The sequence below is a fragment of the Ctenopharyngodon idella genome, chromosome 23, assembly GCF_019924925.1.
Source record: "Ctenopharyngodon idella isolate HZGC_01 chromosome 23, HZGC01, whole genome shotgun sequence".
Lineage (NCBI taxonomy): Eukaryota > Metazoa > Chordata > Actinopteri > Cypriniformes > Xenocyprididae > Ctenopharyngodon > Ctenopharyngodon idella.
The window spans coordinates 158,537-177,500 of record NC_067242.1 but is presented as its reverse complement, the minus strand read 5'-3'; the positions used below and the strand labels follow the sequence as shown (position 1 = coordinate 177,500).

Here is an 18,964-nt window from a genome sequence, read left to right as displayed (position 1 = left end):
GCGACTCTCTGTGAGCCTCCTTGGTGAGGTGGTCTTTTAGCGTAGACCATAGTTAGGCTTCCTCTCGCTACAGGGGGTCGCTGAAGCCTCCACTCGAAGAGCTCCATGAAGGCAGTACATTGGGTGGTAGGCTCTCTTTTGGAGACTCCCTGGATAACTGTCTTCAAGGTGGCGTTGCGTCCTGCTGAGGCCTCTTCCCCAGAGCTGTGCCTGGATGGCAGTATCGAGTGTTAGGCTTCTCTTTGAGCCTTCTTGATAAGCAGTCCTTAGCGTAGAACATAGCTACACCTCCTCTCGCTTCAGAGAGTCTTTTTGCTGAGGCCTTCGTTCTTAGAGCTCCTCTGAGTGTTGCTAGGTCTCCCTTCGTGAGACCTCCACTTGTCAGGGGTGTATGCCCTGTGACTGGCAGGATGTTTCATCCTTGGCCATGTTCCCTTTAAAGTTTTTTTTTTTTTTTAATATCAGGCCCTGAGCTAAGCTGCCCTTTGTAGCCGGGGTTTCTGGCCCTAGGGAATAGAGTCAATGACGACGGCTGGTGCGCACCGATGGACAGACAACCGCTGTGACTCCAGTTAATTCCGTTGAAATTATTGACTCATGGCGCAGAACTCATTCGTTAAGCAGGGCGGAGTGGGCATTTGTTCCCCATTAGCGTCCTAGGACACAGTGCGAGTTCCCCTTCTGAGGGAACCATGGTTACATTCGGAACCCGAGACGATTTCTGGAGCAGGTCCAGTCAGCTCAAAGACATACTCAGCCTTCAGCTTCAGCAGTTTCTAGCGTAAAAGCTGATGGCTGCTGTCAAAATAACACTAAAAATTATATTTTAATTAATGGTTTATTTAAACTGAGTTTATTTTCTTAACCTCAGCTTACCATTATTGTGGATCTGGCATCAAACGCCACACGCTTGATTCTCTGGAATATTCCATCTCCTCCATAAGCCTGTTGGGAATATGATGCAAGATGTTAATCATCTGAACTAAATAAACTTTTTGAATTGGATAACTGGGGTAAACTGTACTTATTTTGTCTTCTGGGAAACATGTAAATATCTCATGTAACTTCCAGGGTTATTAGCGTTAACTAAAGCTACTCAAGTGTTCGCTCTGAATTTAACTCGTATCATTCAATTGTGAAAAGAAATGATTTTGGCAACACTTTACAACAGGGTTTCGTTTAACATTATTTAACTATATTGGTTAATGAACTAATAATAAAAAAATACTACTAAAGCATTTATTAATCTCAGTTCATGTTAATTTCAACATTTACTAATAAATTATTAAAAACAAAAGTTGCATCTAACGTTAACAAAGATCAACCCATACTGTAAGAAATGTATCACTCATTGTTCGTTAATGCATTAACCAGTGTTAATTGAACCTTATTGTAAAGTGTTACCCAGATTTCTTAAGATGATGTGATCCGAGTGACTGAAGGTGTCTCGCAGACACAGAGAAAGAACTGTGAACTCGACTGTGAACTCGACTGTAAACCCTACTGTAAACTCGACTGTGATCAGATGTGGTGCTGTTACCGGAGCGCTGCCGTCCAGAACACTGTTGAAGAATTGCAGCATCTGCTGAAGACTCTCCAGCGGTTCGTCCGGCAGGAAGTACTGCTCATTTGAGGTGTTGAGGATGATGACGCTGGGCACAGACACCTCACTACAGCCCAACAAGATGAAGAGCGTGAGTGCTGATGTTACAGTATATACAGTATATTATGACATGCAAATTATGTTATCTATCACATAACCATTCTCCCATCATCTAACCTTTGTGCAACCTTCAGGAAATAAGCCATGATGTGCGAAGCTGATCCACAGACACTCACCTCATGATCAGGCTGTTGATGTAGTCATTACCGTCCATGTGGCCGAACTGGAAATCCCTGGAACGCAGAAAGCAAGAGCGCGTGAGACCCATGTGACCTACTGCAATCATGAACGCCTGTAAACTACTGTACTGTAAGTGCTGTGCTGATGTGAGACTGAGCGTCATTACAGAAACACCACGATAGTGACACACACAGCAAGGGCAAAAACAACATTCATGTGATCATCCACGCGAGATATTGTGTGTCAGCAGTCACACGCTTTCCTACACGCAGCGGTAATCTACGGTTTGGTTGACTACCTACTGTAAGATGAGTGTCAGAGCATTCACATCGACACTGATGCATTTGACACTTTCATCCAAAGCAACTAACATTACATTCAAGGTAGACATTTACATCAGGTCAAATCAAGGTCAAATCAAGGTCAAATCAAGGTCAAATCAAGGTCAAATCAGATCGAAGAACTTCTCCACAGTGAATGTTGAACGGTAAAGACGCTGACGACTGTCAGATCATAACGTGATCAAGCCTCTCCTCCACCGACATCCATTCAAACAAAGACAACCGGTTTCACTGTTGAAAATCATGTCCAAATCATCATGTCATGATGACAAAATTACACCCCAGCATATAATTTCATAAAGATAAAATTCCCCTGCCAGTATACTGGGCAAATATACAACGGGTAAAGATAAAATATTACAAATAATAAAGTGTACTGATGCACTGTGAAAAACCTGCAACTGTTACTTAAAAGAACTTTTTCTACCTGATTTAACCCATAAAAATGTTTTGCTGGTTTAAATGAATTTATTTTGATCTGATTCTGATATAAAAAATATTTTTGACTTGAATAAATTACTAACATTACTGCACTTGATGAAAATATTATGGCGAAACTGAAAACGTGCAGTATTGTGACCACAAGTGGAAAACATGTGAAATTCACGTATTTTTCTGTCAGGGAATCATTTCCTCTGGTAAAATCTTCTGAGTGACAATAACATGTTATCTCAGAGGGTTTGTTTGCAGTCGAGGCTCTGAAGATTCGAGGGCTGGTGTTTCTGAGTCTCTCACCTGTTGAACTGATCCCTGTGCTCCGCAGCCACTCTCTGGATCAGACGCTTTAACCTGAATTAAAAGGAATCAATTCTATAGTCAATTCTTCAAGCACTAAAGAACAGGACAGACATCGCAGCATCACATGATAGAGTCATTCAATGGGACGTCTGTACCTGATGCTTTGCTCTGTTGGATCTTTCTCGTCAGTAACGGCAATCGCCACCAATTTACCTGTCACGCAGAAACAGAAAGAAAGGAAAACAATAGCCATAGTTTCAAGACAGAAAAAAGTTCTTGCTGACCTGCTTTGAATAATGTACATTCATCAAGGTGCTGAAGAAACCCAGTCTAAGCTGTTATATGCGTGTTATGTGATCAATATATTCATTTCAAGTATGTTTACACACAAGGTTACTCTAGAAGTGCTCTTTCTATCCAGCATATGATATTCTACCTCTAATGCTAACCATCATCTGAGCAAAAGCTCATGTGTGGATTGATGTTCTGCGTCACTCACCGGTTTCTCCCAGCTCATACAGCGTGAAGCCATCGATCGGCAGGTAACTCTGGAAACGCTCGCGATTTACCCAGGATGACAAGCTGCCGTCTTCATACTCTGAAACAAAACATGAAGCTGTTATTGTGCTGAAATGAAGAATCTGTGGAAACAGCTCTGCCAAATGATGCTGACTGGCATGAGCGTAAACTAGACGATGGTTTACAGTTTTCTTCTCTTACCATCATACGTGAAATAGGTTCCATCTTTGAAGACGACCACTGAAGGCAATTCAGGCAGAGTCACGGACTACAGGAAAAGAAGACGGGAAATCTCACGTGAAGAGTATTTAAACACAACAGACATGGATATATGAAAGTACAAGCAGCTGCTTCTGAAAATGACTCGCTTCACCTCCGTTAAGACGTCTTCAGACGCAGAGAAGAAATACGTGTAGACAATGAGCTCAGACGCCACCTCGATGTACTTCTCCTGAAATCACAACAGCAACATTAATGTGATTGATAGAGGAATTAAAGGTGTGTGTGTGTGTGTGTGTGTGAGTGTGAGAGAGAGAGAGTGAGTGTGTGTGTGAGAGTGTGTGTGTGTCTGTGAGTGTGTTCTTGTATGGTTTATGAGGACAAAAATGTGTATAATGACATGAGTATTACAACGTTTATTGTTCACGCATCACCTGAAAACAGCACAGACTGAAAGATCGATCTTGAGATGTAAGAATCTATATCATGACACTGATATCGTCAACCCAGCGCTAGCGTCACACAGCCGACACATTTAACAGGTGTAGTTTATTCATGTTGTGTGCATGAAATAAATGCTGCTTAGTCCAAATGCGCCATCTGAGAAGTGCTAATTAAACGTCACTGTTTCGGCCAAAATTTTTCGGTGGATGAAATTTCGGTGCGTTCCTTTTAGCATAAGCCTGCAAGATAAACTGTGATGCACTGCGTAAGTTGTCAATGGAAGTTCATAATTCGCTTTTGTCATGATATGATTTGATATTTCAGCGTTTTTACATAATCAAATGGTTTCTATAATATGAAATAAACAGATAAATGGCGCCATCTGCTGGGTGTTGAACTGAGAGCATGTCATTTGCTAACTGGAAAACTCTAAAAACAGCACTTTTAGCAGGTGTTTTATAACCCAGACCAACAGACACATTATTAATAACTGATAAAATGACATTTGAGATAAACACTAACACAACTGGTCATTAACAGTGTGTTTGTTACTTTTCTGACCACGTATAAGTTGTCTTCACTCTTCAGCCTATATAAACACCTAAAGCTTGTCTGTCAGTCACGCTCTTCATTTCAACACTTTGTCCATTTATTTTGCCTATTGTTAATATTACTGTTGCTGTTTTATTGCTGTGATAAAATGATTAAATTTATTAAAAGCCTAAGTAAAAAAAAATAAAATAAAAAAAATCAGCTCAGCATATCGGTTATTGGACATACAAACAGAAAAAATCAATATTGATCAATCTCTAATTAAGAAGTATGAAATCTGAATTGGTTTTAATTTATTATGGTGTGACATTAGCACTGAGAAACTATTGTGTGAATACTGAAGGAGACACATGACAGTTTCAGTGACGGTCGGAAATCAAAGCGCTCACACACTCACCTATTCTGTGATTATTGATCTGATGAAACAGCTGATAAACTGACACACTTGTGTTTGCAGGAGAATGAAAGGTTCACACACTGCTGTGTTTCTATCAGAGGCCTGTTTGAGTTCAGCTGTCTGCGAGGTTTAACTACACACAGGAACTAAAAAAATTGATTCACAAACCAAAACATTCACAAAGTCAAGTGGAGATATGAAGATCAGCTCACTTTAAGAGGAGATTCCCCTCCAACATACAGAAACAGCACATTGTGCCTCTTCAACACGTGCTCAAACATCTGTCTGCTCGGGAGGGATCGCACCGCTGGTCTGAAACACACACACACACACACACACACACAAACATGAGAACATGGCATTGTGTGAGGATCTTTTTCAGGTTTATCTATGCCATGAGTGTCCAATCCTGCACTTTCCTGCAGTTTAGCTTCAACCTGCTTCAACTCACCTGCTTATAATGCACCCTAAAACTATGTAGTCTGTGTGAATAAAAAGTACACACTTTTGAGTGTAACAGACGCAAGCAAGTTTTGGTACAAACTACAACATCATAAAAATGCCTTGAAACCACAGACCGCTCTGGCATCCTGTCACAGTTAATGTCCTCATATACACACTCTGCATTTCATTTCATTTCTGCTACTCAATTCTTCCGACAGTACTGGAGAGAAAGCAAGCAGCCGGTCGTGGGTCTGTCATGTGGAGATCTCTGCTCATGTTTACTGCATTATGATGGAGTTCATAGTCAACAGCCAAACGTGTCGGTTTCACTGTGTGTTGTTGCAGATGACATATTTTTAATCAGGCTAGATATTGATTTTTAATCACTCAAACCCCTTTCAGGGCGTCTCTACTGAACCGTCGGTCCCACAAACATTCACCTCTGCAGGAACAGGACTGATCTATAAGAACTGATGACTACATTAATATAACCCACATATACACAGTGGTGGTCAGAATTATTGGCACCCTTGGTAAATATGATCAAAGATGACTATAAAAATAAATCTGCATTGTTTATCCTATTAATCTTTAATTCATAAAATTAGCAAAAATCTAACCTTTCATTGAAGGAAAAGAATTGAAAGTGGAGGGGAAAATCACATAATGAAATAAATGTTTTTCTCCAAAACACGTTGGCCACAATTATTGGCACCCCTAGAATTTTTTATGAGTAAATATCTCTGAAGTATATTCCCATTCATATTTACATTTTCAGCACACCAGGGTGATCATGAACATGATATTGTCCAGCCATGACTTCCTGTTCCTCAGGAGTATAAACATGAGGAAACACAAAGGCCAAATTCCCTGAATCATTCATCACAATGAGTAAAACCAGAGAATATAGTTCTGATGTGCAGCAAAAGATTGTTGAGCTTCACAAAATAGAAAGTGCCTGTAAGAAAAAAGCTGAAGCATTGAAAATCCCCATTTCCATCATCAGGGCAATAATTAAGAAGTTCCAATCAACTAAAGATGTTACAAATCTGTCTGGAAGAGGACGTGTGTCTACATCTTCCTAATGTGCGGTGAGGAGGACAGTTTGAGTGACCAGAGACTCTCCAAGGATCACAGCTGGAGAATTGCAGAGATTAGTTGAGTCTTGAGTCTCAGAAAGCCTAAAAAAATTATCAAACAGCACCTACATCACCACAAGTTGTTTGGGAGAGTTTCAAGAAAAATCCTCTGCTCTCATCCAGAAACAATCTCCAGCATATTCAGTTGTCAGACACGACTGGAACTTCAAACAGGACCGGCTTCTGTGGTCAGATGAAACTAAAAAAAGCTTTTGGCAGCAAACCCACCAGATGGGTTTGGTGCACACATGGATAAAAAATACCCCATGCCCACGGTTAAATATACTGCTGGATCTTTAATGCTGTGGGGCTATTTTTCTGCTGGAGGTCCTGGACATCTTGTTCAGATACATGTCATCATGGATTAAATACCAACAGATAAAAAATCAAAACCTGACCGCTTCTGCTAGAAATCCAATAATGGGCCGTGATTGGATCTTCCATCAGGACAATGAACCAAAAACAAACATCAAAACCAACACAAAAATGTGTCACTGAGCACAAAATGAAGCTTCTGCCATGGCCGTCCCAGTCCCCTGACCTGAACCCTAAAGAAAATGAGTGGAGTGAACTGAAGAGAAGAAGCACCAGCATGGATCTGGGAATCTGAAGGATCTGGAGAGATGCTGTATGAAGGAATGATCTCTGATCTCTTGTCAGGTGTTCTCCAAACTCATCAGGCATTATAGGAGAAGACTCAGAGCTGTTATCTTGGGAAAAGGAGGTTGCAAAAAGTTTTGAATAAAAGGGTGCCAATAATTGTGGCCAATGTGTTTTGGAGAAAAACATTTATTTCATAATGTGATTTTCCCTCCACTTTCAATTGTGTTCCTTCAATGAAAGGTTAGTTTTTTGCTACTTTTATGAAATAAAGATCAAAAGGATAAACAATGCAGATTTATTTTTATAGTCATCTTTGATCATATTTACCAAGGGTGCCAATAATTCTGACCACCACTGTAGTGTAAACTACCCACATTCACTTCACTGTGCCATATTCACAGGAGTTTTACAGTTGTTAAGTGTAAAAAGATAGTGGTATTTACACAAATCACTGTTGTTTAATATGAACTCAAGACCAGTTATGGATGTCAGAACAATCCTGCTGCAAAAACGTCATAATGCACATATGGTTTATAACCATACATTGAATTATGTCCAATAGCTTTTAAAACATTTAGAATATATAAAAGAAATCATTTTTAAAATAAAAAAAAATAAATAAATAAAAAATCTAGCTAAAGGTTCAACAGTATCTGTATTAATTTCTCACCCAGCCACTCTGTTGGCGAACTCGATTATGTCGTCTTTGGTTCTCGGTCCTTTGTAATTATAAGCCAGCTCGCCCTTCAACCTGAGAGAGAGAGAGAGAGAGAGAGAGAGAGAGAGAGAGAGAGAGAGAGAGAGAGACAGAGAGAGAGAGAGAGAGAGAGAGAGAGAGAGAGAGAGAGAGAGAGAGAGAGAGAGAGAGAGACTTTACTGATTTCAGAAACAAATCTTGATTTAATCAACAATGTAAGCATATGTCAGGGATAATCTATGACTAGATGTGCACTGCAGGCGATGCGAAGTTCATTCAGATCGTGTGATACAGTGGGTATATCAGTACACACCCCTGCTCAAACTGCAGCTTTCTGAGATGTAAAAAAATGGAAGTAAAATCATGCAAGATCTTTTTACACCTTTAATGTAATATCGAACTTCGAAGCCAACAAAATTCATGTAACAAACAAATAGAAACTTTTAAGGGAAAAAAAACAGAATGATCTGTTTGCAAATATGCACATTTTTCTAGTAACTTGCTCAGGTGTCTTTGATGGGTAACGGGTATTCAAAGCACAGATCTCAGATCCCACTGCAGACGGCACGGTTACGCAGGTTTGCACTGAATGCACAGCATCAGGAAGATCAGGCCTTTCTTATAACCAAACATGCAACAACTTCTTGTCCACTTTGTCTTTTCTAGGCTGGACTACTGCAACGCTCTTCTGGCTGGACTTACAACGTGTGCGGTTTAACCTCTACAAATGATCCAGAAATCAGCAACACAACTGGTCTTCAAAGAGTCCAAGTCGCACCACTGTTTATGTGTGTATATATAAATATTATATATATTAACCCTCCACTGTCAAGCAAATGATGCAATGCGTCTTAAGATATCGCTCCAGCAACTGCTGTTGTTTATACAAACACCCATAAAGGACAGTTTTCTATGGTTACAGAAGTACACAAGACTATTCCAGTCATCTCCAGAGAGTGCAAAGTCAACCGACAACATCCCAGTCCTGCTCTCTGCCGCACTGTCAGCGTCTCAGACAGTCAACAAGACCAGAGCCTCTGACAGACCCGTGGCTTATATGAATCTTGAATGTTCAGCTGCTAGACGAGGTTTATGATTGACAGATATAAACTGGAAACCCCAGGGTGCCGATCAAAGCAATAATATAACAAAGGAAATGAATAAGTATAATGATAAAAATGTACTTTGACAACGTTTTCTTGGGGGAGAGACTTTGTCCTTCATTAGGCGAAGCATTAGCCTCATGGGGAGTTTCATCAACACCTGCCTCCCCTGATCCCAGAATCCCACGGGAATGAGCTTCACTCCCGACTCCATACAGACGCTCCGACTCTCCAATCGTGTAGTTTAGTAATGATGGAAATAATAGATTGAAAAATAAAGCTGCAAGCAGTAATTAAGGGGTCAAGCACCAGAGAGGCAGAATGAGGAGCTTAAAATCACGGCATGGACAATCAGACCATCTGCACAAACGAGTAAAGACATTTGGAGAAAATTTTTAGCAAAATGGTTGAAAGGCCATAAATACATTCACTTGTAATGTGCTATAATTGCTTATTACTTTTGAACAATAGGCAGAGCTAACACTGTATTGATCTGGTTTGGTCAGTGTTGGGTGACAATTACACACATAAAGTTTGGTGTCTTTCCAGAGATACAGCCTCAGATGCAGTTTGCCAAAATCAAAATGGCGGACAGGAACTTCGGCCGACTATGGCAAAATTGGTATCTGTTCTCGGCGTGACCCAATGAGTCCATTAAGACCAGTTTCATTACAATAGGCATGCTGCACAAATCTAAAGAGACCAGTCTCGTGATTTTGTTATATATCCTATATATATCCTATTTAACATGTATTAATTACTTTAATGAGCTCATTGTTTTTACATTAAATTAACACATTGTTTAAATTAATACATTGTTAGCTAACTGCATGATTTATATATGTACATTTCTGAAATTGCATAATTTGGATGCAGTTACTAAACTGTAATGTTGACATGCTTTTATTTTGGCGTGCTCTATGTCGAATGGGTTTGCTCGTTATTCGAGAACAGTTCGGCGAATCAGCTTCGATTCCATGTTTTTTGTCGGCATGGTCTGAAGATGATCTGATTCAATTTTTGTGAAAATCAGAGCAAAGGGCTAGAAGGAAAGTTCAGAAACAGTTCAAAAGTTATTAACATAAATATGAGTGCAACTTTGAACAGTTGGTGGCGCTAGAGCAATTGAGTTAGAGACTCAAAAACTGCTGTGGGGAAAGTTGGGACTGTCCTCTATCTGTGTGCCAAATTTCATGACTTTTTACCATACGGTTCTATGGGCTGCTACAGACTCAAGAGCAGAGGAAGAAGAAGAGGAGGAATAATAAAACACTAACGGATACGATAGATGCCTACACACCTTCAGTGCTTGGCCCCTAATTACATCAACAGCCTATGCTGTTCTGAAAAACAAAACAATAAACAAACAAACAAAAGCATTAAAAGTAAAGATTTAAAAAATGAAATTAACTTCTAACAAAAAAATATATTTACAACTCCTCCCACCACATTTTCAACATTTCACATCAAAAACAAGTGCTGAAAATTTTATTAATAACCTGGAGGAAGAAAATGTACAATGAGCATAAAGAAATACAAAGAAACACTGAGAAACACAAAGAAACAGTGAGAAACACAGATACCAGCTTGACCGCTCAATGGCAGTGAAAGTGACCAGCTTCAAGCTTTAACAATAGAGACAGGTATTTGTATAACTGATTTAATGGATGCTAATTTGATTTCATCATCTGACAAACACTGATCCAAAAAAAAAAAAAAGGTGTAGACATAATGTGTAGGGATGGGTTACTATGGTCACCTAGTTATCCATCAACTGAGTAATCAATTATTGAGGTTCATTAATTATCTAAATATTTGTTTGTTTCTGTATTTAATCAGCGGTGCTTGAATCAGCATGCAGACAGCGGGCCGCTATAACTGATAGACCACATGCATGAAATAACCCTCTCATAAAGGTGTGTGTTTTAAAACTCATGCATTTAAAGCTCTGCAGCCACAAACATCAAGACAAACTTCTGTGTCCAATCAGAGATTTATTCTACATGCTTCCATTAAGGGGTCATGACATGGATTTTATTATTTTAATTTGTTCCTTGAGGTCCACTTATAAATGTTAATAAAGTTTTTTTCCCAAAAAAACTAATTTTTAAAAAACAAAGTGTTTTGAAAACTATATCCATATAAAACTGTCATGAAAGGGTTATGAAATCATTTACTGACGGCTTGTGATGCTTCATCTGTCAACTAAAGTTTCTTTGTGAACTCTCCATTACACTGTGCCTCGTTCACAAAACAATCTGCAGTCAAATGCTCCGAGCAAACATATAATCCTCATACGCTTTCGACACTTGGATCCTTCTGAAGTCTGTACAGAGACGTAAACCAGCTGTTTAAACTGGACGTGTGAAAGCAAACGTTCTTTCACTCTTCCATTCGTCCTGTTGTCGACAGATGTCAGAAACTGAACACACATCTGAATACTGCATCAGTGTAGACAGCATCAGTGATTATAATGACTTCTATTTGCTTTTGACGCGACGCTCACATCCAGTGTAGGCAAATGTCAGCCGTTTAGTGACAGAACGCCAGTGGGCGGGGCCTATGATATGATGATGTATAACTATTGGTCGATCCTTGCTCTGGAGGCAGTCATATTTAAATGTATTTGCCCGTGTGACATCACAGATCCTGCAATATCCAAACAGTTTTGGGGGCTTGTTAAAAAATGCTTTGTTTATAATCAGGAGGACGTTTTAAGCTCTGAAACTTGCAGGATGTTTTAATGGTACCTCTTATAATCAAAAGATCAAGGCAAACTTGATTTTTCATATCATGACCCCTTTAAAATCACGACCCTTGACTTTGAAAACAGATCGATTTTAAAATGTTTATAATGTTGGTGACAGACTTACAGTTTTATGGTGGGATATCCTCGCACGCCAAACTCTGAGGCCATACCTGCATCAACACACGGACAACCAAAGTCACATGACACATCAAATAACTATTATGAACATTTCATTGGGATTTTCATATAATCTGTGTTCGCCTGTGTTCACTGGCCTGTCATGAGAACCACATTGATTTCTCTTTCATGAGTTATTGCGCTTGAACTGTAAAAACATTCGGTTACGTCTAAGTGATTGTAAACGGTTGGGGAAAAAGAGGTTTCAACACATTGCATTTCTTAAAGTATTCAGATCCCGTCACTTTATACATTTGTTAGGTTGCAGCTTTATGCTAAAATGTTTTTCTCTTCAGTCCACATTCACACCCAATAATGACAGTGATTCTTTACATTTGATTACTTCATTCAGTCTCAGACCGCCCTGAAACACTGCTTAGATCATGTGCATCTGTGTTCTGCTGTATTTATTTGTCCTAAAGCTTCTTGATCGTCCGTTCTTGTTTTATTACGGACGGTTTAATTGTTTCAGGAACTGAATGAGGACCACTTACTTATACTATTCATTTTTGCTAACTCTAACCCTATTCCTTTTTAATTTCAAGCACTTTTTAAGCACTTTTCAACAAAAAAAAGCTGATGTCCAGGTTCCATAGTTTTGTTAGGAGTTTGCAATTAAAATTGCAGTCTTCTTTTTATTAATTACATTATAATTAGTGTACCTTTCAAACACAGTTTGACTGGATAATGAAGACAAAAGTAACTCTACAGAGAGCTTGTGCACAGGAGACTCAATGCCATAAATATGTTTAGCGCTTCATTGCTCGATCACACAATCCCACCTGAATATGCAGTGGCGTCCATTTTACCCACTCGTACCGGCGACCCCGAGCGCGTCAGTTCGGCTCCAACCTCCTGCCATATCGGCTCCAGTTTCTTGCAGTATCCACACCACGGCGCATAAAACTACAGCACAACACAGAGCTCAGCCGAACATCACACACACTCCATCAGACTTCCCACATTTACATCAACATCATCATCATGCAGTGTGTGTCTGCACGAACACTCACATCCACCAGCCAGACGTCATCCATTCTGTTGTCTTTAAACCTACAGAAAATAAACAAGATTTGCATTTACTGAAGGAAATAACAGCGGCCCATACTGTAACGCTCAGTTTTCTTCCTGAACGGGACATAAACGCTGATCAGAACGAATATAGAGCACTCAAATATGGCAAACGGAAGATCAAGCATGAGAACTAATGAGGTTGAGCTTCTGTTTACCATACTGCAGTCGCTGATCAATGTTTCTATTGAATAAAAGCCTAAATTAAATCTGTTCATCATATAAAGTGATTGTGTCTCTTCAGAAGACTTGGATTTAATGCTCATATTTATTTTAAGCGTCAGATGAACAAAAGTCTTTTTAACAACATGAGAATAATTGATGACAGATTTTCATTTTTTGGGGTGAACTATCCTTCAAATCTATTTCTTCACAGAAACAGATCTATATCTTTTATATATATTTCTATTTCATCACATTCAGAGTCTGAAGCATCTCGTCCTTTGACCTTTTGACCACCACCTTCTCACTTTCACTTTCTCACTTTCAATAGAAAACACGTCAATACAGAAAAGTAAACTACTTTTCAAGAAATGTCATGAGTTTCATTTAAAACAATGCAAACTGTAATCATGAGCTTTACGGCTGAATCAAGCATTAAAGCACAATCTGGTTTCTAAAAGCAAGATATAACCAGCAACAAATGATAAAACACATACAGCCACCATTTATTTATCAAACATAGATATTAATCATGCATCTGTCATATATGATCATAGAGATATGAATCATTCATCTGTCATATATGATCATAGAGATATTAATGATCAGAACATCAAACACACCTTAACTTTTTAACACTTTCATTCATATTTCAATAAACTCAGACTGTTTCTAGTGAGCCCTAGATTTGTCGACATTTCTCAAAATACTGTTCACCTCATGAAAATTAATTTGGAAAAGAAAAAAATATCAAACGAGAGCGACTATCTTACTTGTCATCGAGATCCTGCACCAAAGACACCACCACCGGGCTGAAGAGAAGAGAGGAGAAAACTGCAAACACACACAATCACACCATCAGACAGACAGCTCATTTCACGATAATGATATCTAAGATTTGAACATCAGAGTGATAAATAAAGCATCTGTACCCGCTCTGAGCAGCGCCATGACTCCGCGTGAGAAGAGCATCAACAGGAAATGCAGACAGTAGTACAGCCATGCGCGCATGCGCACTGACGCCGCTGCGCTTCCCAGTCCAGAGCTGAAGCTGCGTCACGCTGCGTCTCAATCCCACACACGTGTTCCCTACATAGTGGACGACACATAGACTACATAGAGAATTTTTTTTTTTTTTTTCAGTTTTTTTTTAAACCAGACATAACCATATAATGTATGTGACAGTATAAATTTGTAAATAATTAGGTATTTACAATACCTAGGCTACATTTCAAGAATCTACATTTGTGAATAAAGAATTTAACAGTTACAGAAATGTTGTTGGCCAAAAAGTGGTGTTCTTTCTTGAGTACATCAAATTTAACTTGGTTATATCTAATGGGTTTACATGAATGTTTGTTGTACATCTGACACAACATCTGGATCAACACGCACATTCCCAAATTTCTATATATCCTAATTATTGTTAATGTGTAATTCATTTTTCCAGGAGCTCTTTGTATCTACCTTCAATTAAATTGCTAACAGTGATTGTAAATTAATTGCCTAAATTATTACATTATTAGCTAACTGCATTCTCTAAATTGTAATGTTGACATGCATTCTCTGTAAAGCTGCTTTGAAACGATATGTATCGTGAAAAGCGCTATACAAATAAATGTGAATTGAAATGAACATCTTGAATGATTATAATCGAAGAATATGTGCTCAGAGTTTTAATGTCATTCTCACAGAAACGACAAGAGTTTTTCCCATAATCAAATTTTGACCTAAAAAAATCCTTAGACAGATCAATGTCTTTTAATACTTTAAAGTTTGTTCACTTTAGGAAAAATTGTAAAAGTAAGGTAACGCTTCATTAACTCTTCAATTCAAACCCTGCATCCCAATGTGCATACTATCATCTCCACCCTAAATAGTATTGAACATTACTAATGTCACAGTGTGGATAGTATGCACATTGAGACGCAGGCAAACTCTGTGAAGCTGTCGTGTCGTCTGATGGGTGAAATCTGTCGATACAAACACGTCTAACATGTGCGGTGTCACTTTCAGTCTCTGACATGAGAGAATCTCAGAAGAGAGCAGGTTTATAGCTATATGGCATTTGCAACGGTGTAAAATGACATACAAATCCATCTTTTACTCAGATGTCACTGAAGATGAGAATATTATCAATGTCCATCACATCAATGAAGAGAGAGTATATTATACTTAAACTAGTTTTCATTAAATAAAGATTTGTTTTGGTTACAATAAAACGATTAGACTATTCCAAAGGTTTTGTGTGGACTGAAGGTGTGAGAAAAGGCTAATTTCCAACGCAGAAGCATTTGGTGATGAAGAGCAGATCAACTCAAGTTCAAACACTGAAGAAGAGACTGTGAACCATGAGCTCCTGTGTCCACAGCATCTCAGCCTTCTTTATAATTTCTGAATCAATAACTTTTAAACTCTTCTCTTCATAGCTGTGTATCGAATTATTTATATTAATATACTGATGTTGCAAACAAAAGTTAAAGAGATCATTACATTCCTTTACCGAGGGTTAGCTGGTGAGGAGGCTGAGCAAATGAACAGGATTCTTCCAAAGATTCAGCAGCTAATGAATATAGTTGTCGCTTTTATAGGAGTTTGTTTCACCAAATTCTCTCGAATGCTATGATCACTGTCTTCAGTAATAAGTGTTTTACAGAGGCATTAACAAGGATATATTTCATAAACAGATGAAGTTATGGACACTGCAGGTAGTCACATTTACCTATTAAACGACTCAGACTGGATCAAAAACATGATTGGGACAAATTATATTTTATTATGTGTGATTATTAATATTATAATTTGTCACAGGTTTGTTTGCAGGTGCTGTTTGTGTGTCTGCTTCATATGTCTGTATTTGAGCAGATTCATGATCCTGCAGTTTTTGGAGGCTCAAATTCTTCATATGCAGCTGATTTTGGGAAGGATCATGTCACGTTCATCACATCACTGAGGACTGGTGTTTGTGTAGTGTTGTCTAAAAATACTGTGTCTAAAAATAGGTCAAATAAAAAAAATATATAAAAAAAAAGTCTCAGAAAAGCTGAAGCTGCATGACGGGCCATGAAGAGTTTTCAAGAGAAAAGACTGAAATGTGTAAGAAATGTTTCAGGACTAATGTGTGTGTGTGTGTGTGTGTGTGTGTGTGTGTGTGTGTGTGTGTGTGTGTGTGTGTGTGTAACAGTGTGTGAACAGTGACGGGCACTAGAGGGCAGCAGTGTTATTATAATGAACATCTGTAACACATCTGCATCCTTCACTTCATGCACTCAGTTCATTAACATTGCAACCATTAACTCATTGTTTTCGCTCTTTCCTCTTTTATTGCTTCTTTTCTTTTTTGTAATAACTTATTTTTATTCATTGTTATGAAGAATCAGAAACAGAACCCTCTTCAGCGATAAAACAGTGGGTGTTTATGGCAGTGTGTTTGTGGAATGATAGAATGTAATTAAGCTTTCTTAATCAGACCTAAACCAGGGGAAAATAACATGAGATTTCATTTAATTGAACTGCATGTTTCTTCTTTCATCTTTTCCCATCTATAGTTGTACACCCCTGTAGTGGAAAAATATTGACTTTATTATTATTATTATTTTAGGACACGCAACAGATTTTATGATTTTACAGTGTAAACAATAAGTTTGTGAAATATCTGGATATCTGCATTTGATACTCACAAAATGGTCTGATCTTAATTAGAGACAAACACAATATGACCAAACGAATAACACACTTTTCACATTTTGATTGACTACATTATTATTCAGAGTGTAGTTTCAGTTTTTCCATATTTCTGGGTCGTATGGATATTACAGCCCTCTCTAGGATGACGCTGACCTTAAAGTCAGGAAAAAACAAGCTTTCCTCTTTTCAGCCATTCTGTAGCTGATCGTGCTGTGGGTCGTTGTCATGTTTCATCACACCTCTCTGAAGCTCGACGTCATGAACGTTCGCCTGTAAAGTGACTTTGATACACTTTTGAATTGATTGTTCCTTCAATGATTGTAAAGTGTCCTGAGAGCGTCCCAATACTCATGGTCACTCATCCACGGTGTTCCCCGGATCAGGCACGAGCGTCTGGAGAATGGATGGATGTTACTTCACTCTGATTGAACTGGAAGATTAAGTTCAGCTCCATCCAGGATTGATCGGTAAAGGCATTTGGAAGCAGTTCAGACTGAATAGATGATGTTGATCCTGACCAAAACATTGTCTGTGCTCACAAAGATCATACGGCTATATAAGTTTAGATTTTATATATATATATATATATGTATATATATATATATGTGTGTGTGTGTGTGTGTGTGTGTGTAATACATAATATAGAAAATATCCAGTTGCAAATAATAAATGCAAAATTAATGCAGATCCACAATGTGTGAGGTAATAAAATAAACATTGTTTTAAGTTATAATAATGCTTTATAATTAGACATAACATAATATGGCAATATATAACTACAACATTGTGTGTAATCTGTGCTGTCATGCTTCATCAGGAGAACACACACGTGTCAGTAAACTGTGTGTCAGTGTTTAGTGCTGAGGAGTCCTCCTCCTCCAAACACCATCAGACTGTCACGAGCTTTTGCTTGAGATCACATGTAAAATGACAGTGTTCCCTCCTGTTAAAACATTCAACATGTCGTGGACTGAAGTTTATAATAACTTGCAACTTAAAGTCATCATGAAAGGGAAGTTGCGCTGGTCTTCCTTATTGTGCCGTATATCCGAACGAAACTCACATGAGATTGGTGGATCTCATGTGAGTGACAGGTTGCCCCGCCCTCGTCAACAGAGAAGAGAAGAGATGCTGAAAGAGGGAGGAGAAGATATTCTGATTCAAGATTACCAGGAACATGAATTTAACACAATAATGATGATGTGCACCGATAAATCATTTAGAATAAACACTGCAATATTACATAAAAAATAACAAAAAATCAAAAAACAATTTTTGATTTCATGGTGACTTTACTATAAGTATTAATAAAAAAGTAAAAAGTCGCTACTAAAAAGTAAAAAGTCGCTACTATCTCTTGCTCTGGTTACTGTTTATAGACCTCCAGGGCCTTACGTTGATTTCCTAAAAGAGTTTGCAGACTTTCTCTCAGACCTATTAGTCAACGTCAATAAAGCGCTGATTGTTGGAGATTTTAACATTCATGTAGACAATACAAATGATGTGATAGGGGCTGCGTTTACAGATTTACTAAACTCCTTTGGGGTCAAACAAACCGTCACTAGACCCACTCATCATTTTAATCGTACACTAGATTTAATTATATCACATGGAATCAATCCTACCGATATAGAAATTGTACCACAAAGTGATGATATCACTGATCATTACCTTGTAACATGCGTACTGATGGTATTTGTCAAATTGCGCCGCGATATCGACTAGGTAGAACAATTCTTCCGACAACTAAAGATAAATTCACAAATAAACTGCCTGATCTGTCTCACCTGCTCATTGTACCCAAACACACAAATGAACCTGAGGATATGACTTGTATGGGCACCATTTTCTCTAGTACATTAGATACTGTTGCACCGATGAGATTAAAAAAGGTTAGAGAGAAAAATACTGCATCATGGTACAACAGTATTACTCACGCTATCAAGAGAGAAACTCGTAATCTAGAATGCAAATGGAGACAAACTCGTTTAGAGGTCTTCAGAATCGCGTGGAAAGACAGCTCGTCCCGTTATAGAAAGACTCTAAAAGCAGCCAGGGCCGAGCATCTCCGCAAACTCA

At 38.5% G+C, this 18,964-nt stretch overlaps 1 protein-coding gene across 2 annotated transcripts in view; it reads right to left on the bottom strand.

Moving 5' to 3' along the window:
- tmx3b (thioredoxin related transmembrane protein 3b) overlaps window positions 1–14,227 on the bottom strand; it is a 17,613-nt gene extending 3,386 nt beyond the window's left edge. Inside the window, exons 1-16 of one of the 2 annotated variants that reach the window (XM_051882899.1) lie at window positions 14,131–14,227; window positions 13,972–14,032; window positions 12,979–13,018; window positions 12,748–12,871; window positions 11,913–11,958; window positions 9,121–10,382; window positions 7,910–7,990; window positions 5,266–5,365; window positions 3,815–3,892; window positions 3,643–3,709; window positions 3,422–3,520; window positions 3,078–3,135; window positions 2,920–2,973; window positions 1,840–1,896; window positions 1,541–1,670; window positions 877–945 (exon numbers count right to left, since the gene is read on the bottom strand). In XM_051882899.1, coding sequence (XP_051738859.1) covers window positions 877–945; window positions 1,541–1,670; window positions 1,840–1,896; window positions 2,920–2,973; window positions 3,078–3,135; window positions 3,422–3,520; window positions 3,643–3,709; window positions 3,815–3,892; window positions 5,266–5,334 — 681 coding nt within the window. In that variant the 5' untranslated portion in view covers window positions 5,335–5,365; window positions 7,910–7,990; window positions 9,121–10,382; ... (3 more) ...; window positions 13,972–14,032; window positions 14,131–14,227. The remainder of the gene's footprint in view (window positions 1–876; window positions 946–1,540; window positions 1,671–1,839; window positions 1,897–2,919; window positions 2,974–3,077; window positions 3,136–3,421; window positions 3,521–3,642; window positions 3,710–3,814; window positions 3,893–5,265; window positions 5,366–7,909; window positions 7,991–9,120; window positions 10,383–11,912; window positions 11,959–12,747; window positions 12,872–12,978; window positions 13,019–13,971; window positions 14,033–14,130) is intronic. The other variant, XM_051882898.1, reaches the window with a different exon arrangement.
- Between the last annotated feature and the right edge of the window lie 4,737 nt (window positions 14,228–18,964).